Source organism: Sebastes fasciatus, chromosome 10 (genome assembly GCF_043250625.1).
Source record: "Sebastes fasciatus isolate fSebFas1 chromosome 10, fSebFas1.pri, whole genome shotgun sequence".
In the NCBI taxonomy this organism is placed as follows: Eukaryota; Metazoa; Chordata; class Actinopteri; order Perciformes; family Sebastidae; genus Sebastes; species Sebastes fasciatus.
Genome location: NC_133804.1, coordinates 24,974,484 through 25,000,018, shown reverse-complemented (window position 1 = coordinate 25,000,018; position 25,535 = coordinate 24,974,484). Strand labels below are relative to the sequence as shown.

General features: G+C 38.9%; 1 protein-coding gene across 13 annotated transcripts in view; it reads left to right on the top strand.

Annotated features, from left to right (window-relative positions):
- Nucleotides 1–25,535, top strand: part of prom1a (prominin 1a) — an 89,464-nt gene that overhangs the window by 50,654 nt on the left and 13,275 nt on the right. For all 13 annotated transcript variants that reach the window (XM_074649115.1, XM_074649113.1, XM_074649116.1 and 10 more), the window contains 13 exons: nucleotides 8,888–9,008; nucleotides 9,913–9,976; nucleotides 10,297–10,386; nucleotides 14,562–14,791; nucleotides 15,084–15,158; nucleotides 15,392–15,455; nucleotides 16,008–16,167; nucleotides 16,395–16,547; nucleotides 17,593–17,716; nucleotides 18,581–18,684; nucleotides 19,431–19,515; nucleotides 22,405–22,551; nucleotides 25,026–25,097. In XM_074649115.1, the coding sequence (XP_074505216.1) occupies nucleotides 8,888–9,008; nucleotides 9,913–9,976; nucleotides 10,297–10,386; nucleotides 14,562–14,791; nucleotides 15,084–15,158; nucleotides 15,392–15,455; nucleotides 16,008–16,167; nucleotides 16,395–16,547; nucleotides 17,593–17,716; nucleotides 18,581–18,684; nucleotides 19,431–19,515; nucleotides 22,405–22,551; nucleotides 25,026–25,097 (1,489 nt within the window). The remainder of the gene's footprint in view (nucleotides 1–8,887; nucleotides 9,009–9,912; nucleotides 9,977–10,296; nucleotides 10,387–14,561; nucleotides 14,792–15,083; nucleotides 15,159–15,391; nucleotides 15,456–16,007; nucleotides 16,168–16,394; nucleotides 16,548–17,592; nucleotides 17,717–18,580; nucleotides 18,685–19,430; nucleotides 19,516–22,404; nucleotides 22,552–25,025; nucleotides 25,098–25,535) is intronic.

The following is a 25,535-nucleotide window of genomic DNA, read 5'->3' as shown; positions in this document are numbered from 1 at the left end:
TTTATGTGTACCATTGCCACTGGGACAATTGTAGCGGGCTAACTTCTGCATAAACTAAACCAACTTATGGCAAAATTATAATTATGTTATTAATAAAACCGAAACATCTTTTAGTTTAGTGATCGTTTATGAAGAATTCAAATAATATGTTAAAAACTAAAAAACACACATCTTCACAATAATGAAATAAGGGTTGGTGCACTTGAAATTTGTCATGATAGAAATATCAATTTACTGCTACAACGCAAAGTACAATGAAATGAAAAACAGGCCGTATAAGGTCAATAGCATGGGACGTAATCGCACCTGCAGTTAATTTGATTCCAGCCAAACTGTAATGGAAAAAATGAACACAGACGTGCACACAGTGACATTTACAAACCAGGAATTGAAAACGAAAGTCACAGGGACATACTGTAGCTCGTTTGTTGAGAACATGAATGTTGGACTTCTCAGCCCTCTTGCTGTAATTTATATTGCATTTCAGATGTCAACCTGCTCTCTCGTAAATTACATTGTTACAAAACAAAACACACTGCTGTTCATACATAAGCAGACAAACATGATGCTGCGTGACAGGACTTTGAATGACATTGTTCTTATCTGCCCAGATGAACTGATCTGTATCATGTGGTTGTGTGTGTACAGGTCTGTGTATTTACATGTTTGTGTAGATTCCTGTGCAAACTCCTCATTATGTGACAAGCATACTGTATGCTGTGGAGCTACTTTTATCCAAACCTCTTCGGATCGTAATGAATATGTTTACATGCACACCAATATTCTGAATTTGATAGAGGTCATGTAAGCAGCATGTTTCGTTTGGATATTCTGAATTAGGCCTTATTCCGACTGGAGTATTTTCATAAAGACGTTGGATATTATTCAGGTTTTAGGAGCATTCTTTGGACATGTATACAGCGCATCCGGAATATGCGTCTCAAGTGGGGTTTTTACGGCAGTTTACGGTCAGCTCTGTGCGTTGATCACAAACCAACTAGCCGACAGTTTGTAGAGATGCATGCTCAAAAGAAAAGCCCACATTTCTGGTCGGAAGGAGAATCACACCTACTTTTAAACATTATGAAAGACTTGGATATCAACAGGTTTTTGGATATGCGCAAATATCACAACACCGACCTTTTCAAGAAGGTGGTTAAAGGAATGAAAGAGGGAGGCTGTGTTTGCACGGTTGAACAAGTCCGCCATCGGTTAAGTTAACTGGAGTATGCACGGCTGCATGTAAACAGGAATATTAGAGGAATATTCATTTTCATTAGCCATGTGAACAGCTTAGTAGGAATATGGTATTTTTCAGAATAAGGGGCAAAAAACTGAATATTTGTGCATGTAAACGTAGTCACTGATTCCAATCGTTCTGAGCACAGATGTTGTAGACGCAGTGAGAAACAAATCACAGACTAGTGGCCAGATGTATAAAAAATATGCATACACCATTTCCCGCACATAAACATACTGCATTCTGTTTTTGTAATTATTTATGAGTGAGTTTACATTTGAGCCATCAAATATCTCGATGAGTTTTAGTCGTGAATCTACACAGTCTACAGAGTTTTATGCATGTGGCCGCTGGGCAGTGTCTGCTCCCTGCTGAGCCAACTTAATAGGAAAAAGACCACACTATTAAAACCAATCACTGTGATTCAACCAGTCTCTAACTTTACAGAAGTCTGTCCTGGAAAACAGACGTTGAGTTCTGACACCAAACAAAGTTTGACACTTCAAGTCTCCAGCGTCTTTGTTGTTAGAGACTGAGAGCTAAATAATGAAATGCAAATCGTAGCTGATTCAATGTAAGGTTGATTGGTCAAGGCGTAATAGAGTGCAAGAAGTTGTTATGGAGTTACTGTTTACAGAGTAAATTACCTGCTCTTTGTATTTCTTCCACAGTCATTCCTTGACACGAGTTGTTTGTTTTGGACAGCTGACATTTATTTTTAAATCGCATCATTAATGTTTGCCTGGAAGGTTAATTATATTTATAACCTTAATCTATCCAGGGATGGTTTACTGAGCAGAACAAATGTCTCACCTTCTGTTTTCGATATCCTGATGGAAAAAGTGTCTCTTCTTCCATCACAAATTACAGAGCGACTGCGACTGTACAATTCAGTGATTTGCTTATAAAACACAGATTAATGTTACATTCATTTGAGCCCAGAGATTGTATTTGAATGACGGTCTCCAAATTCTTAAACCTGTCCTCTGCTATAATTTATGCTTTTCTTACCTTTTAGAAACTTAGATGCATTTATACAGGTACAGTAGTGCTTTGCTCAGGTGTTCAGACTTTTACTTTAGCCAATACCATTTTTACAGTTGCCCAAAAATCTGTTTTTGTTTTTTGTTTTTCATAAAAAAGGGTCATATTTCTATTTAAAGGTGTTAAATGCGAGATTGGGAGCATTTCTATTGCCTCCGCATGGCTCTCAACATGGGGACGGCTGAGCCGGTGGCCCACAGCTAACGGTGCTAACAGCGCTAACAGTGAGAACAACGGCAACAGTGCTGACAGAGATAACAGTGTTAACCTGGAGGGGAACCAGGAGGGAGGATGGGTGCAACACTTACGCAACGGCGCCATCGGTTCGGACGGCTATCGGTGGCCATTAGCTAGCCAGTGGGGCAAGCTCATATGCACGAACACTTAGGCACTAAAAGGCATGTGTGGCCGGGCCGGCTATGTAAACAAAGCAAGGAGAAGTTCAAATTACAACACACACAGAAGGAGAGTGACTTAGGTAGAAATTACTCCTCTATATCTTTACATAACAAATAGTTGTTTGCTGCTTTATTAATGCTCTGAATATCAAATTGTTTTTAACTCAGTACAACTAATGTAATGTCTAACCATGCTTCCAGCTGTTAAATCAATTATTGCGCTGCTTCGTCTGACTGGATGTTTTGACGTTTAAATCATAAAATGATATGTAATTCAGAGGACATTTTTTTTCTTCTTTTGGCCGTTGTAGAGTTTTTAAAATACTACTATATTTCAGTGACCTTCTGTGGCTCTGAGCCCCACAGGCTGTTTGGCTCACAGTTTGGTATTCATATCATTCCTGGACTGTTTACAGTGGAATTAATGGTCTGTTGTCTCCCATCAAAACGGCTGCAGACAGTTTTTAGACGGAACAGACAGCAACTTACACAGCGTCATTATGAGGGGAGCAAAATAGCCCTGTCTTTACTGGGTTGTCATGCCTAGAGCAAAGGCCCCGGAGTCAGAACTACTCAGTGTCTGGTTAAATTCTTTATAGGACACAAGCCTGCTCTGGGATGCCGGGTTTAGACTGTGACCTGGCAAGCTCTGAGAAGACAAATACAACAGTGCATAAAAGGGATGTTATAAAAGAGATATAACAATGGCTAGTTGTGGGGAAAAAGCAGTTAAATGGAATATAAACAAGCTAATCAGAGGCTTAACTGAATGAAATGGTGGCCAAATTAAATATAACAGTGGCTAAATTGAATATTAGTAGTTAATGGGACTGTATACTGGTGAATGAAAAGTGGAAATATGGAATAAAAAGTGGATGAAATTGCATGAAAGTATGTCAAAATAAGAGCTTTGCTGTCAAGAGGAAATAAAGTGCAGTATGTGTCAGAATTAGGGCTGTCGATCGAAAGTATTTAATCGCGATTAATTGTATGATTGTCCATAGTTAACTGCCATTAATCGCAAAAAAAAACCTTTAAATCTGAGCCCGCTACAACCTAAAAATCGCAAGTTGTGTTAATGCATTAAAGAAATAAGTGGCGTTAAAACGTGGGCGCATTATTATCACATTAACTTTGACAGCCCTAGTCAGAATACATTGGTTTGTTCCTGCACTCTGCATGAATGGTCCTGTAATCAGCTGGTTTATTGTCCCACACATATACAAAACAAGCTGCTATGTTGTTATCTATCTGTTCTCCTGAGCTTTTGCATACAGGTCACTGAGGTCAGGCTGGAAATACCACACAATTTCCATATGCAAAGATGTGAATCTAATGTTTTGAATAAGGCCCTGGCAAATACCTTAATCTAAAAATGACACTGCAATAAAAGCACTTCCTGCACAGCACTATTTAGTTACAGTACAATTTTAAAACTGTTAAATTGTTAGCAATATTATTTGTTTTAGAATTATTACAATGACTGCAATTATCATTTTCTTATTGAGTGATGGGATAATAGAGGTACAGTTCCAGCAGTGTGAAAGCAGGGAGGGGCTGGAGGGCGACTGTCCAAGCCTCGCAAACCACAATCACACTGCTGAATGCAGGCCATTGTTGGAGTTTGTAAAAGCTATGGAGCCACCAGACCATGTAACACTCACTACTCAGCCCCCAGTAGTGGCCTAGATACTGGGGCACTGCACTAGTTTGATGCTCTTCTTCATCTGCTGTTGTGGGGTTGCCACCCTGAGGGACAGTTTCATGTGTCATTTGGCTTTCGCTCAAGCAGGAATTACAGCCCTTTTAACAAAGTTCCTGGAGGTAAATCTTCCTCCTGCTGTGTTTGAATCGTCGCCTGTGGTCAACAAGAGGCACACTATCAACAAGCAGCCATTCGGCCAGGCAGCTGTTGGCCACAGTTTGAGCTAGCGGGTCAGATAATAGAGAAATGTGATGATGCTGCACTCAATTTAACAAAAGTGAACAGCTGAATTGATTAATGGCTTTTTAAAGGGCAACTGCTACCTGAAAATTACCATCTAATATTTTGGTTAAGTAGATAAAGAAGTATTTGTATACTAAAGTTTCAGTATTTCGTCATATTCATCACTCTACTTTTGTGCTAATAACACAGACTGTACAGAAGATGTGGACGTAGTCACAGTGACTGCACCTATTGGTTTGCAGACTGCCGTTTTGAAGCCATGAGTTCGGCATTTTGTCCGTTGCCATCTTGATTTTTGTGCAACCAGAAGTCACACGAGAGGGTGGAACAAAGTACAACCGAACACTGAATAAGACATTTTTTGGCGACCAATAGGTTGTAATTAACTTTCATGAACTAAAAACACACTGTGAAAGAGTTAAAGTTGTAAAACGAAAACACGGACAACTCCCGGACCGGACAACGTCGTGGTAGTGACCTGTCAATCACAAGGTAGCCACGCCCTAAAGCATCCCCTGCTTTATGGTCTATTTGACTCTAAATGGGACCATAATTTACTAAATGAACATCGTGCTGTATTGAAGAAGACTTGAAACTAGCAATTGAGACCATAAACTCATGTTTACAATGTTTACTGAGGTAATAAATCAAGTGAGAAGTAGGCTCATTTTCTCATAGACTTCTATACAATCAGACTTATTTTTGCAACCAGAGGAGTCGCCCCCTGCTGGCTATTAGAAAGAATGCACATTTAAGACACTTCTGCATTGGCTTCACTTTTCAGACCCGGAGGTTGACCACTGGTTAGTAACCAGTTTAAAGAAAAAATTACATTTTGGAAGGAAACTTTGTCAGTATGTGTAGGTTGGTGAAAATGTATAATTCATGCATTTCAAGCCTGAACTTCACATCTTTCTACCTTAAATCTTCTCTTTGCTGCTGTCATGTAAAGTTCATGTCTTTTTCTCTTGTATAAGTGAGTTTTATGGCATTGCTTATAAAAAGCTATTCAGCTGAAATGGACTGGAATATTTCTCTATATATGTGATATGAAAAAACATCATTAAATTTAAAGTGAAATGAAGATGACACCGCAGGGGGGAAATGCGTCTTTATTGACGGAGTCTTACATGTTTGCTTTTGCCTTTATTCAGACGTTGTAAGCATCAGTGAGAAAATGAGTTTTCTCACATAAATTCACTCAACAGCAGCGCTCCCTTATTTTCTATTCTGCCATGCCTTGCTTGTCATCTCCAGTTTGTTGTTTGTTTGATCATGTTGTATTCCTACGCAAATATATATATATATTTGTCCCCCTCTTCTCTGTTTTAATTTCTCCACTTCTCAAATAACAAATCTAAACTACGACCCAACAAGACTACCCAACTCGAACTAAACCAAACTTCTGCTGAAGTAAAGGTGGACGGTCGTGTACTATGCAGCTCGTTGGAAAGCGCTTGGCGTTGTTCTCAAAGAGTCTTTGTTTGGCTGCAGATTCCAGCGACCTTGCTGGACACCGGCAGGGAGAGGGAGTGAGCGAGAGACAAAGAAAAAGAGAGGGAGGTGGATGTAGGGGGAGAGAGAGAGAGAAAAGAGAGAGAGGGAGCTGAGGGCGAAAGAGGAGACAGAAGAAGAGAGAAAAGAAGAGAGGGGGTGTTGTAGGAAAATGAGAATAAAAGCGTGAGAGATAGAAACAATAATAGAGTCGGAGCAAGAGAGACTGAGAAATAAAGGTGTAGTGAAAGAGATGTAGATGAAAATAGACAATGTAAGAGAGAGGGCTGGAGAAACAGAAGAGAGGAACGTACGAGCGTTCTGGTGAAAAAGAAACAGAGAAAGAGAGAAAGTGTGTGTGAATTTATGCATGTAAAAGAGAAAGGCATACGTATGAAATTGTGTTCTCGTCTGAGAGAGAGTGAGATCGAGAGAAGCCAGAGACATGTCTGACAAAAGGCTTTTTGTTGTGGAAGTGGCCATTTTGAATCTTCTCCTGGTTCCGGACGGCTCCACTTCACCGAGTCCCAGCCTAGTTGTGTGGCCTACTTTCTCATTAAGTCTCCACTTGTACGATGACGGCGTTTACTCTGCGCCGGCCTACTCACTATTTATGGCAAACATCATTACAATTCCTCCAGACGTGGCACAGCTCGATGCCACACAGATGAAAAGAGTCTCTCTCTCTCTCTCTCTCTCTCTCTCTCATGGTATATTTATGTGATGTATTTGTTAGCTGTGCTTATGCATGTTTAAGCTTGTTAACTACAAATTGCAAAAACACTTTTGATATGTGCCAACCGTTTTTCAACAAGGACTGTTTGACGGTTCTTCTTCTTTGTCCATTGAAAGACACTCTGACATCCAGGTTTTGACTCAGCTGTAATGCAGTAAATGTAAAGGCATAATGACAGAGGAAAACGATGAGGCTGTCGGGAATATCAACATTTTCCTCAGACAGACATAAAATAAAATTACGAAGAAAAACAATTTACAATATATTAATTTATTATGCACGGAAAATTAACTTCCATGGCCTCCGTCATTTCTGACAACGTCAACAAACACGTCACAACTCGTGAACTCTCAGAAACTTTCCATTTACAAGGTTGTGAATACCACAAGAGGGGGGCGTTCTTATGGACTCTTCTCTAGAACTCGGTAAAAACAATCCCATTTGAAGGCACCAATAGATTCAAAATCAGAAATACTGACTCAGAATTATGGACATCCGATTTGCAATAGATTGCAGCATAATATCCGTAAGAAATATTGACTCTTATCTAGTTCCACCTCATCAGTGTACTCCATAAAAAGAGAAAATGTGTTAATCAGTGTATGAAAACACTGTACGATCCCCAATGTGAGAAAATGCCAGCATCATAATGCAGGTTAGATTAGATTGGATTAACAGGATTATATCCACAAAGAGAGACTTCTACAGTACAGCAGTGACTGCTAATTACAGGGACAGTAAAGATGAACTACACTTACACAGACACCATCGTCACTATGAATGAAGGGGCATAACCTCACTTTGCATGTACTGTAGGCACATTCATACACACAAGCTGTCGTGCATACCTACACAGATAAACAGGCCCACATGCAGAGACCTCTGCTGTATTATGCAGTGAGTCACAACACCCTGATTCATCTCCATTGATCTAAACCTCGCCAGTAGCATCTGAGTCAGTCAGTCTTTTTGTTATTCCTTTCTGCGAGTCATCTTACATCATTCATAAAGCTGCTTATTCCACTGAAGCGCTCCCATAAATGAGATGTTATACAACTGAAGTGTCAAGAGTTTTGATGCTTCACAATCCGTCGTTTCTTTGACTATCTGTTCTGAAGTTAATCACCCCACGAACCTCAACCACACAGCAATAAAAACAAAGTACGATATATAGCTATAGCGCTAGCTGTGAGATGCTGAGCTGAAAATTCAGCCGGGATGAGCGTGAGTCATGGAAACGGCTTAATATTATGGGCTGTCTTTCCCTTGATGTTGCTCAAGCTAATTAAGCCTTGTACCGAGCTACACAGGTCTGTTTGAAGTATGCAAGAGGCTCCCTTTAATGGTCTGCTTTTATGCAATTGTGTGTTTTCGCATTTAATTTGAACATGTTTACAACCCAGGGACCGTAGATTATACAGATAGGGCCTCGGAGCTTAATGTAGATACACCTACTTTTCCTGCTGTGAGTTGCAAATTACTTTGGGTGAGGAACATTGTCATGAAATTCATTTATTATCTTTAAAAAATGCAGAAAATACAACCAACCGCCTGCTGAAAAATATTAATAATCATTATCATTTTGTGCTACCAGTAATTTTGTATGAACCCTGAGTATTTGTGATTTCTTTTCTGCTTTTATTGTGCTGTATTCTACTCTATTACTGTAGAAATGTGCTTGACTAACAGTAAAAAACATTTAAATTGGATTAATTTTCAAAGGGACAAATTGTATTTATGTGTTGATAATCACACTTAATTGTGATTACAAGAACTGTAAAGCCGGCTGTCAAGGACAGTAAGCTCATTCTACAGGTGCTTTCACTCAGAGGAAGTTGAGAAAGAAAATGTCAAAGTAAATGTGGTGGTGCACACTGACCCCTACTGTTGGTGACACGTTATCACCCTGTTCTGTCAAGAAACACACCCCTGGGCTGCTGTTGATGACTGATGAGGGAGCAGCAGGGTCACTCGGTGGCACACGGAGACAGAAAGGTCACAGTGTTTTGTGTTTGTCGTCTGTTTAGGATCGGAGTGCTGTGTGCGTACGCTGCCAACCAGAACCTGAGCTCTCAGGTGAAGAACATACGCAGATTGGTCAACAGCAACATGAGGGACCTGCACACCTTTGCCAATGATACGCCAATGGTGAGACAGAGTTATTCTACAGGACGTGTACTCTGCTTTGTGTCCTATACAAACGTAATCATTATATTGTGTAACAATTAGGACTGTCAATCGATTAAAAGAGTTAATCACGATTAATCGCAAATTAATCACACATGTTTTATCTGTTCAAAATGTACCTTAAAGGGAGATTTGTCAGGTATTTAATACTCCAATCAACATGGGAATGGACAAATATGCTGCTTTATGCAAATGTATGTCTAAATGTAGCATAATTTCGGTACCAATGGATTCATTAGGTTTTCTAGTTTCATATGATGCCAGTATCTTCACACTACAACCTAAAAACTACGAGTTGAGTTAATGCGTTAAAGAAATTAGTGCCGTTGAAACAAATTTGCAATAACACGTTATCATTGCGTTTACTTTGACAGCCCTAAAATAAAGGTTAAATAGAATAAAATTAAATATAAAGAGAGCGTCATCCGTACGTCTAACTGTGGTTCTGGTTCTGGCGCATGCGTACGTCGAAATCTGGGTCTGGGGGGGCTGGGGCCGGGGTCGGGCTCTCCGGCTCTGCAGAGCGATGATATTGACTTTTTCTAGTTATCCTTCATTTGTGTAATCTTTCAAAAGTGGGAAAAGAGAATTTTCTCACTTTTTGTGCACATGACAGCTACATCCTATTCAATTTCAGGAGCCGAGGCTTTAACTCTCACTTTACTGTCGGTGTTAAATTGGCATTGTTTTGTTCAACATTGTTGTTAATGAAGACAGGTTCTATATTTAGTTTTTTACTCCATTTCATTTTGACAAATAACATGAATCTGTGCTATACTTCAGAGTGCTTGTTGGTGTCTATGACGAGACTAATAAACTGCTTTTCATCTGCTTCTATTTGCTCTGCTCTGTTTCCTGTTTGCAGCAAATTGATTACCTAATATCCCAATACGCCACCGCCAAGAACAAAGTCATCTATGACCTAGATAGTAAGTAGACATCCTCTGTGCCTCTGATAGTGAAGTAAGTGGACAGAAACGATTCACTGGGTTCTTGCTCTTGGTCATATATTATGCTTATTATCTGAATTCACTGTGTCTACTTTCCTTGACTTGCTTTCATAACAGATTTGTGACATAACCAGGTCTAGATAGCTACAGCGGCGACTGTTATCCCTTGAGTAATCATCCTACTTTTGTGATAGCATTGCCGGCAGCTCTTTCCTAAAAGTTAACACCTGCCAAAGCAGCAAACATAATAAAGAAAGGGACTGTTTTCTTCCGTTGATCTGATGCTGCGTTCTCTACAGATATAGGTCCGTTATTGGGTGGAAGGATACACGATCAGTTGGATAAGGAGGTCCATCCTGCCTTGGACCGAGTGCTTAATATGGCTGGAGGTACGTTTCATTTCCTCTTTGGTTACGATATGATCATGTTATTGTAAGCTGCACTGAATGCAGGTTACAGCTGCAGTACAAAATATTATACAAGTCATTCAGTGAAATATAGAAATCCGGCCTTACTTGCAAATATTGTTAATTATTTAAAGAATAAGATAATCACACCTAAAACAAGTGAACCCCATTATCTGATTTTTCCCCACTAAAAGTATGCTGTAATATGATTTTAGAACTATATTGAACATTAAATCACTTGTTAAAGGGGTAGTTCTGGTGTTTTTGAAGTGGGGTTGTATGAGGTTAGATGGGTAGATGACGGTCGGCACGCCCCCAGTTTGGAGAAGCAGACAGGAGTTACTGCACGTAAGCAAAGCAATGTACTAGCCGGTAGCAAAACGTGTTTTAGCAACCTAAAAAAAAATATCAGTTTAAGTGTACGTTATATTTAGAATATTTTTGCCGGTTTGCCTTGATGTGAGACAGCTTGTTTTCTATGCTCTCGCCAAAACAACCAGACTCCATTTGAAAGAAACAGTAATTTTACCTCACAGAAAAGAGGAGTTGCTGGTCTACCGCTGCCTCAATCTGTTTGTTTGTTTGTGTTATTGTGTGACATTAGTTACTTCGGATTCACCGAAGTCACACAATAGCACAAACAAAGTAACCGATCGAGGCAGCGGTAGACCAGCAACCCTTGTATTTTGCGAGGTAAACTTGCAGGTTTCTACAATGAAGTCTGGTGGATTTGGCGAGAGCATAATAAAGCGTTGAAAATATTCTAAATATAGCGTACACTTATAACTACAATATAACTGATATTAAATTTTTTAGGTGAGTCTTTCTTTTAGTTGGCTAAAATAAGTTTATCTGCTGCCCTCGTCCGCAGCAGTACATTGCTTTGCTTCCATGCCGGTATTCCTGGGGGTGACGACCGCCATCTACTGTAGGTAATACACTGAGTATGTACAAGGACCTCATACAACCCCACTTCAAAGCACCGAAACTATCCCTATAAAGTTGACATATTCTGCCCTGAAAATAATATACAGTTATGTTTTTTGGAATCTAATTCCAGTATTTTTATCTTGAAGGTCAGTGAGTTAATAGAAGCTGTAACTTGTAATTATCATTCAGACTATTTTTTAACCTTTATATTTTATGCTTTTTTATAAAGTGAAAATCGAGCGAGCCATCAAAGGTAACAGTAACTCAGCAACTGGACAATGACCCTCAATCCTTTGAACCCTGACCTTGTGAACTTTGACACCAGTGTTGCTCCTGTGATTTGTTCCCTTGTGATCTTCCTTGAGCACTTGGAGCACGAATCTGTGCATCTTAAATGAACTTAAACGACCAATTAATATACTAAAACTGCACTACGCAACGTCTGACTCTGGTGACCACAAATGGCAGATAATGTTGTCTAATTAACTTCCCAATCCAGAAATTGCCGCTGCTTGAATTTAAAGATCTTCCTCATAGAGACTGGGGGGAAGGAAAATATTTTCACAACAGGTTCTGGCTGTCTGCTGGCTTGGTTTGGATCCAGTGTTTACTTGCTAACTTTAAGGGGAAATATTTTTTAAGGTCAAACGCAGCACCTGCAGAATGCACAGATGGTTTTCTGCTAGTAATGTCACCAGACAAATTGTTTTTATGGGTAAACAGAGTGAATCTGTGAGTTTTTCCATTCACACATATAAACAGATATGATTCCCTTTCCATAAAACATCTTGCCAAGTGCAGTTTTAAGTTAATGGCATCACCAGATCTTGCCAAAACCCAACGTAATATGAACCTGCACCTGGACACCTCCCCTTTCTCCAATTGTGTTCCCCCACTGTGAAGTGAGCATAAAAAAGTTGTGTGTTTGTGTGACCTGTCCTGTTACTTTAACCAATTTTTACCAGAAATTACGGCACACCCCGTGTAAATGAATCAACCATTTGAATATTTAACTGTGAAAGTGTTATTTTATTTAGTTATGTATTGCAACAAGCAGCTGTATATGGATGTTCCACTACAAGGGAATATATACAGGCTTGTAGCACAACAGAAACAAAGGCTGCGTCTGAAATCGCATACTATGCACTAATTACCCAATATGTATACAATCGTTCAGCATACTTTGGTGTAGTATAGTGTAGTAGTATGTATCTTTTCGGACAAACAACTGTAATTTACGCCGTCACTTATTGAAAGCCTCCTTGCCGGTTGGAGACGCGTAACCATGGTAACCCGTACCAACCTAACGTGACGGAAACGATGATTTGTGAAAATCTAAGTCTGAATTAATTTAATATATATATAACACCTACCAAAGTAGAATCGTATACTTACACTTAAATTGAAGCATTATTGGCGACAAAAAGAGTTTAGAAGCAAAGCGACGAAACTCTGGTGCTCTTTTGACAACAGCTGCTAGATGGCGCTGCAGTAGCGCTGATGCCATTTTGGACTGAAAACGCCAATAAGTCTGTGACCATGGATGCATAAAAAGACACCTGTAAATCAGATGATCATTTTATTTTAGGTAAATCAACTTCCCAGTACGAACACTTAAAAAGCCCTCATTTAAATCAATATTTCCTTAAAGTTATAAAATTAACTAATAGCCAAATCCAGAATTACTTTCCTCGGCTTAATGAACGTGCATCAAACCCACGGGACTGCACCGCCCTGCACGCTCATATGACATACTGTATCCGGTTCTGCAGGATATTCATAATATTTGTATTGTTCAACACAGGACATTTCAGTAGAAACATTAAATATGACAATAGAGATAATTATGTTTTACTTTTGTACGGTACTTTGTAGGTGGACGTTTTCAGTCCAAAATGGCGAAAGCGTAGCTTTGCTGCTGATTTTAACTTGAAGTTACTAAGCTGTCCTCCAACGTCTGTTATGAATGTTGTGGCGTTCTAAATAGCATGTTAGTATGGAATTTCGGATGCAACCAAAGATGAAATAACAGTCAGTAAGCATGCCGACAGTTGAGGTGGTAAAATGCTTGACCACAGATAACTGGGAATACAGTTTGTGTTCTTAGTGTTCGCGTACTATTGTGTTCCTACTGGGGCTGAGCCGAGCAGTCAGAGGATTTTAGTATCCGGTGTGAGTACTGTGTTTTATTAGATGTAAAAAAAAAACTGTCTGAATGCGAAGGATGCAAGATTCATAATTGGAAGAAGCAGTCTTTATGCATTTAGCACACAGCATCCATCTGTGTTTTCACTCCCTCCAGTTAAGCGTATGCGATGGTAAATACACTGTTTCCTCTCCTACACTCTTGCATCTTTTATATGTTCAAGGATGCCAGTGTTTATGTATTCTTTATCCTGTTTAATTTTAAAAGTCTGCTGCAGGCTACTCTGTGATGATACACTGGATGTTGTCTTGTGATGCATTCAATTGCTGGGGAAGGAGTTAGTTACAAACAGCGAACAAATTCACATTATTCATAGCATTCCTGTTTGGTTATTGTTCGCCGAAAGCTGTTTGGCAGTCAAAAGTTCGATTTTAGAGGCTGGAGATTCACAGCAGCATCCGAACACAACATCTGAAACTCTGTATGATATGCTCGGCTCAGGCCTAGTCCTTACAACGAGTGCGTACTTTGTGTCCTGTATGAGTCTGTGCTTTTGTGGAACATGAGCCAACATTATACAGACCGTATACCTTTTGAGTGTATGTTGATATTAAAAGCCAATTTTACACTAGCCACTAAATCTGGTAAAACAAAAATGTATTTGAAATTTTTCTATGCCCCAGAAACACTGACAAAAAAGTTATTTGACGGCTTTGAATATAAGATGTGCCAGGACAGAATTAAAATATTTAAATAAAATATTCATTATGAGTTATTTTGCCGCCGAGCTACACAGTCTAGGGCTCATGGGATGAAAAGCTTTTCCTGACAACTCATTTAATTCAATATATTTTACCTCAGAATATAGGTTAGCTAAAGAGAAAAGTGTATTTGTTTTCAATGTAGGTACTATAAGACACTCCAGCTGTGCCAACAATTTTGGAAGACCAAGTTTGCAATAGAAACAATGAATACTCTCTCACACTGTGTTAAGAGAGTCCTTTGATTTGATGGTCCTTCACATCCTTCATAACAGCAACACAACCCACGTTCAATCTCATCAACCTCTCTTTCAATTCAGCCATGCGAGAAACAAAGGAGGCCCTGGAGAACGTCAGTGTGGGTCTGGAGGTCCTCCAGGAAGGAACGGGGAAGCTCAACTTCAACCTGAGCCTGGTCCGGACCAGTATCAACCGCACACTCAACGACCCCGGCTGTCACGATGAGGAGTCAGACGCCACCTCTGCCCAGCTGTGCCGCAACATCCGCCAGTCACTGTCCCAGCTGCAGATCGGCGCCAACTTCACACGGGTACAAAACTGAATGCAAATGTGACTTTTTTCTTGTTAAATTTCTCTTGCACAGTCATTATGTGACTGCTGAACTATTAAAATTGTGTTCAGAATAGCAGCCGGGACCGCCGTCTAGCCGTCAGATTGTTAAGAGGTTAATAGTTTACATAATAAAAGATTAATACTTGACGTTCGTGTATCGATACAATATTGCCACGCAAAATATTGCGATACTATGCTGTATAGATATTTTTCCCCACCCATACTATGAACACTGTATATCAGTGTTTCATTGTCTGTTTATATTTTAGCTACCCAAGGTGAACACACAGCTGGAAAAGATGAAACATGTATTGAGAACGGACCTCAGTGCCATCGTCCAGAGGGTGAGCATGGACCATAAATCTATATATCATATCTAATATGAGTTATTTAATGTCCTCGTGTCACCAGTTTTCCTTTAGGTGCCTTGTCTACTTGTGCTTCAGTTAGTGATTTCCAATATTTTAGAGTATGCCTTTGAATAGCCAAATTAATAAATACAAAATGAAAAAGAAATCAGCCTCAAAATGGACCAAGAAACTCCATGTCCCAACACTTTGTCCTTTTCCTTTCACAGGGCTACGCCTCTTTAAACGACACGCCACACATGGTGATTGAACAGACGAGAAGTGTTGTGGAGAGTAAGTGACAGTTTACACTAATATAAACCTTCCTTCTAGCAAACAAACACAAATAATTAAATTCTGTTCATGTAATAATTGCTGCTTTGTGTGTTACTACTGTACTGCTACTGGAGCACAACTACACTGAAATAGGTTAAAGTCGAATCAACAGCATGCAACACATGGCATCAATACACAGTGATGAACAACAAGGAAAAAAGATCATAACTAAATACAGAAAATCACCCTCCAGGGTTTTCTATGAGGTTATGAGTAGTAATAATAGCTGCACTGTACACCTGCATGAATATGTAATATTTACTCTTATTGCTCTCTTCATATGTCTCTTTTCTTCTTCTGCCTTGTGAGTTTGAACAAGATTAAGTAGATTTTCAGTTTGAATCTTCACATAGATTTCAGAGTAAATTATATCCATCTTAAAATGTATAACGTTTGCCATCTTTCATTTGTGCAGTGAAGTTTTCCCCGGTGCATCTGTCGGCTTTATTTATCCATCCAGCATCTTTACAGAGGCAATTTATTGAAACTGATGGATTAATTGTGTCTCAGGTGTTCAGAGTTTGGTGGACGGCATCGGCAATAACATCAGCAGCTTTTCCAAGGTGTTCCCTGTGCAGAGTTGCCTGTCCAACTTCACTATCTCCATTAGCCATGCACACGCCAAGATTGAGGACTACTACCCTGAAATCGACAAAATGGACTTCTACAGGTACACTGACCTCCTTTACCTATAAACTGTAAGAGACAAAAACAAACATACCTATAAACGTAATACTGTAATGTAGCCACTATCTCGATGCTTGACATTTAGCCTCTGTGCTATTTTATTTATTTTCACTGTCTTGTTCAGGGACACTTTAGCAGGACAGGTGCCGGTCATTTTAAGGCCACCTTCAGTGAACGCTCTAACTCTTTAGCTTTGCCTGCTGCCTACAGGTGGATCGGCTGTATTGCTCTTTGTTGCATGGTGGTCCTGGTCCTGGCCTTCAACTACCTGGGCCTGCTGTGTGGCACGCTGGGATACGACAAGCACGCCTCGCCTACGACACGAGGCTGCATCTCCAACACGGGAGGAACGATGCTCATGGCGTGAGTCAACTGACCACATGACAGTCTCTCCCAGTTTCAAGATTTAAAACTGAAGGTGTTGCCATAAAAAGTCAACTAGATGATGGCACGGTACACATTACTACTAGTATCTTTAGGTCTACTTGTTCAAGTGCTAGTAGTCCTCCTACTATAACCGACACAACTACTGCTACTTCACTAGACTATTTACTGTACATGCTACAGTGATTCTAAATAGGGATGACATTTCAAGCAAAAACACTATTATATAATCACTGGGAGCATTTCAATCATTCTTCGAAGATCGCTCCCTGCCTCCTGCAGCTGCTCCATGGTGAGAAAGAGAGAGAGAGAGAGACAGCGGGGAAAAACAATGTGTAGAGCCAGCACATTTTCAAATCTAACTCAAAATATTTCAAGAAAATTATTGGAACAGTGCAAAGACTAACCAAGACGGTTCTGGTGAGATTTATTTTGTTTCTGTAGAGTTTGAATGAAGTGTGTTTTACGATGCTCCACTGCTTAAACACATCTCCCAGCTGAAACTAGGGTCGCATAAACTATTTGATTTTTTATAATTTAATGACTATTCGAAAATCAGGATTTATCCCTACTTCTAAAAGGTGAAGGCGACTATCATCAAAATCATGTTACGGACCTGGAAGTGTATTAAACAGCAAAGCTGACCCAGTGATTCAGTTGGTACAACATGCAGAACATGTTCCGATAAGAAGAATAACTTGTTTGTAAAATATAACATTGTGTTTGCAAAAGACAGGCATTTATTCACACAGTATAGTTTTCCCCACAAGATGATGACAAGATTCAGGATTTTAGAGGCCTCATACAAATTATTAACGAATGTATTATTAATGTCCTGATTTTTTGTCTTCTGTTATATCTAATTTGAGATACTGATACAGATCCAAAGTAAACTGCTCCTGCTCCTTTTAATTCCCCTCTTCCTCCACCTCCAATCCAACCATTCCACTACTGCTACACCTCCATCTCTTATTGTTCTATATGTTATCTGTACCTGAGGGCCCGTGTCTGTCCTTCTCCACAGCGGCGTTGGATTTACCATCATCTTCTCCTGGGTGCTGATGGGAGTGGTGACCACCATCTTCCTGGTTGGAGGAAACATGGAGAAACTTGTGTGCGAACCGTTCCACACCAAAGAAGTCTTCAAGGCAAGTCAGGAGTCGCCCTAAAAATGACAAGTACAAACAGGAACCATGACTGTACAGCACATCTCAAGTAGTAATTTGACTTAATTTGCATACAGAATATATTTCTTTATGTTTGATTGTCAAACGGAATGAAAAAAAGCATCTGCACACTCAAATCTGTGTAAAAATCTTTTTAATAAGTGAGCTTCTGGTAAGAGACCTTCTTCAAGGCAAGTCTCTGCACTAATTCAAAAGATTTTTGCATACATTTGAATGTGTTTATAAAGTTAACACTGTTCCTCCTCTGTACTATTTACTGTATACTACTCAGTGTCCCTTGGGTGGGCTAGTGAGAATAGCAGTTGCTTCAGTTGTTGGTAGCATGCTGTTGTTTGCATTAAGTCTGAATCCTGCAGCAGTTGAGCCATCCATAATGTAGAATGTTCTATTTTGCCTTGAGTTAAAAAAGCGTATAGAGCAAACATTAAAATCAGACAAATTTTAGATAAAATCTGTCTTTTTAAACATGCTGTCATTTCACTAGATTTATGGAATATCACTACTCTAAACTTGGTGGATTTTATGACCAAATAATAAATTAGATAACTTATTCAAATTGATATTCTTGCAGATAAGATATGGATTGAAAGAGTTTTTTCCCCCCTTTAGATTTTAAAAAATACAAGATTACACAAGAAAGAGTGAAGCAAGAGTGCTGCTTTGTTTGGGTCTGTGTGTTGATCTTGAAGTACCCTGGTTTTAAATTGAATTAGGCCTCAAAAAGAATTGGAGTCAAGTTTCTTTCATTTACTGATTGATCCTATTTGCGTCCCATGACAACAATTAATAATCACACATCCTCTTTGTGGCTCTCTGGTCCTCCAGGTTGTGGACACCCCATATCTGGTCAACCCAGACTGGAAGAACTTCATCCCGGGCTACATGTACAACGACTCCGACCTGGAGCTGACAGCAGAGACTCTATACAGGTAAAGACAACTCATTTCTATTTATTTAGGTGACAGCGTTATGTCTGCCACCTTACAGGAGTACTGCACATCTGTCTTCTCTGCATTTTATATTTATATTTGGCTACAAAACTGAATGGATATTGCAGCAAGACGAGACATTTATTCAATAATAGGCGGCTGTAGAATTACTGTGTGATGCAGTGTTTCATATTTTGCTTATTTTTGTTTTGGCGCAGGCGTTGGGTCAGACATCAAGCATGCAACTGAATATTTTATTTCCATTGATGGGGATGCAAATGAGCGAGAGAGTTTCTATTAACCTTGAGAAGCTAATTAGCATCATTTTTCTACACTGTATGTGTCGCTTTTCTTCAGCCTCTTTCCCAGCGGTTACATCAGCTTTCATCATCTCCTTCCAGTGAGAAGCTGCATATCCTCAGTAACTGGGATGGCAGACCTGCCGTCATTATATTTCCAAATAGAGCAGTGTTGCTTCAACAGGTCTTTGACAGTTAAAAAGTGCTAATACTGGGTACTTTATGTGAGACTATATGGTATGTAGCTGCCTAAATGTTACCATGGAACATTCATCTTTGACATATTAGAAAGTATTTGAGGCTTCTGAGGAACATTACACTGTTTTCTATCAGGGAACTTGTCAGTGTGTCATGTACTTCCAGTCAGTTTCACTTGGTGGCAGCAAATATTTTCACTTTCAAGTTGACATTTCCTCTCCCTCTCTCTTATGTGTATGTCTTTCTTAGTACTTGCAAAGAGAACAAAGGCATCTACTCAGCCATGCGTCTGGACAAAGTCTTCAACATCTCCTTGTTCCTGAACACTACAGTGGTCAGTAAACTCAAGACACACTATAAGTAGCATTGGGGACTATCTGAGTGTCTTTGTATTGATTTATTCCTTAGCAACGATAATGGATATTAATTAGGCTAGCTGAAATGCATACGTTACAAACAATTTTGTTAAGTTCTTGTGTCACTTATGTCTAAGCCAAATGTACAGACAATATACCTCTCAATTAGGGCTGCAACTAACGATTATTTTAATTTTCGATTAGTCTGTAGATTATATTCTCGATTAATCGATTAGTTACTTGTTCTATAAAATGTCATGTTGATCAGTGTTTCCCAAAGCCCAAGATGACGTCCTCAAATGTCTCGTTTTGTCCACAACTCAAAGATAGTCAGTTTACTGTCAGAGGAGTAAAGAAACCAGAAGATATTCACATTTAAGAAGCTGAAAACGATTAATCGTTGCAGCTCTATTTTCAATAAAATGATGTTTAAAATAAGCACTCAGTAAGGGAGCTCTGTATGGTGCTTTAACTCTGTTTTATAGGAATGTCTGCTAATTTCATGCTGTAAACTACTCTCGTAATCTTCATTAAATGCTTTTATGGGTAGTTAATATGCAATAAATCAATGCACTGTACTAAATGCTCAAACCAGGGTTCAAATTAATTTAGTATGTAATTTGAACATGTAGCTTTAGAAGCGAACAGTGATGGAGAGTCCAGAGATCTCCATCCTTGGCAGCAGCATCTAATTAGCATTATCTAATGACTTATTTGCTGCCAAAACAAAGTCTGTGCTGACGGCCGATAGCTTTAACATGCCTCAGCCCTTACATCAGTGTATGCCTGAGACATTACACTGATGTAAGTTTCTATTTATTCCTGGCCCTGGGCCAGACACTCCTGCCTGCCTAAAAGTCATTCAGTACTTCCCTGCCAGTTGGCAAGATCATCTTGGCTCCTTTAAGCCAACAGCTGATGTACTGAATGCTGTGTCTGTTTCTGCACATTTGTCTTAATTTAATGTATGCACATGTTTTAAGTTTCCAAAAGTGTGACACCTTACCCAGCAGAATTTCAGCAAAAAAAGACTAATCGGTCACCTGTATAAGGGATAGTAACAAATATATATTTATAAAAATATATATATATATATACACTCACCGGCCACTTTATTAGGCACACCTGTTCAATTGCTTGTTAACACAAATAGCTAATCAGCCAATCACATGGCAGCAACTCAATGCATTTAGGCATTTAGGCATTTAGGCATCTAGGCGTGGTGAAGACGACTTGCTGAAGTTCAAACCGAACATCAGAATGGGGAAGAAAGGGGATTTAAGTGACTTTGAACGTGTCATGGTTGTTGGTGCCAGACGGGCTGGTCTGAGTATTTCAAAAACTGCTGATCTACTGGGATTTTCACGCACAACCATCTCTAGGGTTTACAGAGAATGGTCCGAACAAGAGATAATATCCAGTGAGCGGCAGTTGTGTGGACGAAAATGCCTCGTTGATGTCAGAGGTCAGAGGAGACTGGGCTGAGTGGTTCGAGATGATAGAAAGGCAACAGTAACTCAAATAACCACTCGTTACAACCAAGGTATGCAGAATACCATCTCTGAACGCACAACACGTCCAACCTTGAAGCAGATGGGCTACAGCAGCAGAAGACCACCCGGTACTAGCACCGGCCACTTTAGTAGGTACACCTTGTACCTACTAAAGTGGCCGGTGAGTGTATATAGCTAGCGAGGTAGGAAATATATATATATATATATATATATATATATATATATATATAAATATAATTTAATTTATTTAGATATAAAATGGTCAATTATGTGTTAGCAATAAAGCATTATACTTAGTCATTTGATTCAAAATAGTTTTGGAGCTAATCTGTGAACTGGATTTAATTAATTTCATCCTTCTGAAAGATTTTTTTTACTTGTGTGTATACTCAGTACAATACCTTGCTATGTTGGACATTTTTTAGTTTACGGGGAAGTCTAACCCATTGACATACAATGTCAGTGTGTCAATTTAGGACAAAACAACTTCATTGCCAACGTTTTGTTGTGTTCTCTTTATAGTGCCACAAAAAAGCATATGTTTTCTATTTTGGTGGTGAAATTGCATATTACTATTCAAGACATCCCTTTTTGGGAAATCATATTTGCCAACATATGTTTCTCTATGGTTATGGCTTTCAGAACAGACAGTACAATAAAACCTAATAAACGATTTTACAATGTGCTTTATAGTTATTGACACATAAACTTAGTCATTTTACAGATGTTGCTTCATGTCTGTTTTACTCTCTTGTTTTTTAACTTGTTGGTAGAGAAATATGAGTTTTGCATTCCCATTAGTTTATTTGTACATCAATAGTCAACAACAAGGCGATGCAAAGTGCTTTACATAAGACATAAAAGGCATTAAGACAAGATATGAAAGAAAAACAAATTACTAAAGGGAAGGATTGTGTGCAAATGCAATAATAGGGACTGTAATTTACAGTTGAAACAAGGACAAACTCTCCACACAAACAACATCAAGAAGCTTTTCCGTCCAAGCCACATCCTTAAGATCTTTGGTGACACTCGTGCCAACATTTGTTTTTCATTTTTGTTTGTCCTTTCATTATGTGACTGATGTTTACGTGTTCTTACAGTATTTCCCTGTTTATACTGTATACGGACTTACAGTAAACTGTGATTAATCAGCAAGCTTTTCTAACAGGCATACTGTACATAGAGGTAGAAACCTTGGTGAGTGATGTTTGATGTTAGGTCAAGACTATTTGAGAATTAAGACAAAATGTAAAAACATTTACATTAAAAAGCCTTAATATTATGATCAACAATCAAGATGTAATGCTTTACCTCCAGGTCTTATCAAACTGTACCTTTTTGTGTTCACAGTTTACTAAGGATGTGGTGAGTCAGCTGGAGAGTGTTAAGATCGACCTGAGGGGAATAATCCTGTTAGAGGCCGAGGGGAAGCAGAACCTCCTGGATTTCTCTGAAGCTGGGCTGTCAGAAATCAACTATGCAGACTACCTGGAAGAGGTGACACACACACATAACACATTACATAACCATTAACTGATCACTTTTAGCATGTGTCTATTTTGGATTTGCACCTTACTGTTCACCTTACCGTTAACCTGTTTACATTTCAGGCATTGTGTACATTTGTTTTTTGCACATTATTGATATTCTTCATTGTTTTTATTTTCTTTAATTTGCACTCTTTCCTACTTTGTATTGTAACTGCTGCACTGCAAATTCCCTCGGGATAAATTAAGTTTTCTCCTATCTTATCATAATTTATCTACTCTGAAATAAAGAGATGCATCTGAATGAGCACACCCGTATGAAGGGACACACAAGCTCAAATAAGACACACTAAAAATATGCATGAATGAAATAAACTTAAAAGGGACAACTAGGCACACAAACAAATTCAGAAACAGAAAGACAGACAAATAGATACTCACGGTAACTGAATAGATCTGACTGAAAATTACAATTAAGGTGACGTTAATCTTTGTGATATTTACTGTGAACCAGTTAGATTGTGGTTTGTGGCTACAGTATATGCAAGGGTGGGAGAAGCATTCAGATCCTTTACTTAAAAGTAGTAATACCACACTGTGAAAATACTCCATTACAAGTAAAATTCCTGCAATGAAAGTATTATTAGTAACATTTACTTAAATGAAAAGTAAAACTATTAATTATTCAAATAAAAATATCCTTGTGAGTATTTGACTATTATATATTGTATTATTATTATTACTGATGCAGTTAGCAAAGTAAAAAGTAAAATGTAAAAAGTACAATATTTCCCCCTGAATTGCAGTGGAGTAAAAGTGTAAAATAGGAATACTACCTCAAATTTGTACTTAAGCACAGTACTTGAGTAAATGTACTTAGTTACATTCCACCACTGGCTATCTGACATTTCTTAGCTCTCTTTAAATGTCAGTCTATTTGTGAAAGATTAGTGTAAACATTGATAAGAGATTATTCTATACATGTACTAATATTATTGTATTACATTGTGTACTTTACTGGTAGGCTGTGTTACCAGAAATAGCTTGGTTAAACAGCCTCCTCCTTGGCTGTCAGTTAACATACAGCAGGCAGCCATGCTTTACCTAACAGGAGCTGCGACGTGACACAGTACACTGCGTTCTGTTGAGGATCACTGAAGCCCGATTATCCAAAAGTATTTCTGCCAAGGCAAAGAGTGTGTAGGAACAAGCCGGGACTTGGCATCCCCTGTCTTGTCCAACACTACCTGTCAGCTTCACTTAGATTTATTTCCTGAGAGAGAGAGAAAGGACTCCGTTCAAGTGTACCACCTGTCCTGATGCACAACTCACTCTCCAAAAGCCAGGATGAGAAGTTTTGTTAGATAATAGTATACATTTTAGAGCCATTCTGGTAAAAACATATTACAGAAATCACCTATACAATTATGAATGTTTCAAACAACTTCATTTTAGGGCTGTCAAAGTTAACGTGATAACACGTTAACACAATCATTTTAACGCCACTAATTTCTTTAAGGCATTAACGCAATCAATCTTTCGGAGGTTGTAGCGGGGTCAGTTTTAAAGCTAGAGATACCAACCATGTCATACTAGCTTGTCGGGATGGAGGTGAAATTATGCTCCCAACTTGCGCAAAATTTTGGCGATGAAAACCTGGCATGGCCATTTTCAAAGGGGTCCCTTGACCTCTGACCTCAAGATATGTGAATGAAAATGGGTTCTATGGGTACCCACGAGTCTCCCCTTTACAGACATGCCAACTTTATGATAATCACATGCAGTTTGGGGCAATTCATAGTCAAGTCAGCACACTGATGCTCTGACAGCTGTTGTTGCCTGTTGGGCTTGAGTTTGCCATGTTATGATTTAAGCATATTTTTTAAGCTAAATGCAGTACCTGTGAGGGCTTCTGGACAATCTTTGTCATTGTTTTGTGTTGTTAATTGATTTCCAATAATAAATATATACATACCTTTAAGATACATTTTGAACAGATAGAAAATGTGTGTTTAATCGCGATTAATCATGGACAATCATGCGATTCACAACTAAATATTTTAATCAATTGACAGCCCTACTTAATTTACTTTCAATTAAGATCTGCAGCTAAAACATTGATTTGATCCTGGGCATCAATTAAATGACTTCTATCTACTTGGCATCTTTACAGAATTGTTGAAAAGGGTTATATTTCTTTGTTATTTAGATAATAATATTAAATTTTCATTCAAATTAAGTTGTTGACTTCCTATTGATCTGTTTTTAATAAAGTAACTCAGTCTTATTCATTCCAAGGTGCAGTGTTTTTTGTTTTTTTTAAATGTACAAGAAACAGCTTTCTAATTATGTAGCCTAGCTACTAATGGATGATAGTCATTGTAAAAAAGACACTTAACCTGAGTGCTTTGCCCCTGAAATTACCGCTGAGAGAGGAATGTTTACATGATTTATTTGTTTCTCTTTGTATCCGTTCATCTTCAGGTCAACAAAGGAGTCACTGTGGTGGACCTGCTCTCATTTGCCAGAGAGCTGGAGGCCCAGACAGACCTCATGGTAAGAACACCTTGGTGCCGTTGTGCCTGATATACAAACATCCACAGTGTTTCCTTAGTTCACAGGCACATAAGTTGATTTACTTATTTATTTACAATGCCATGGGGGCACTTTGCTGGATTTGGTGGTCTTTAGTCTCCCAGCTCGGTTTCGTAGTCCAAAAAATAACATCTCTGCCTGTCTGGGAGAACAGTCTGACTGCTCTGCCATGCCTGCAGGCGGTTTCAGAAACACAACACATTCATTCACCTCTAAATGGTGAGTCCTGTAGGATCCTCCAGAAGGATGGAGTTCACTTCAAAGGAAGGGTCAATAAAATTGGGACTTATATAAAGTTTCATGTAAAAAAATATCTGGTGCTACATGCATACTCACATTAAAACCAAATTTCCCATTAGCCACTGCCTATTAACGTGTAAAGTTGCTGCACCTGATGCC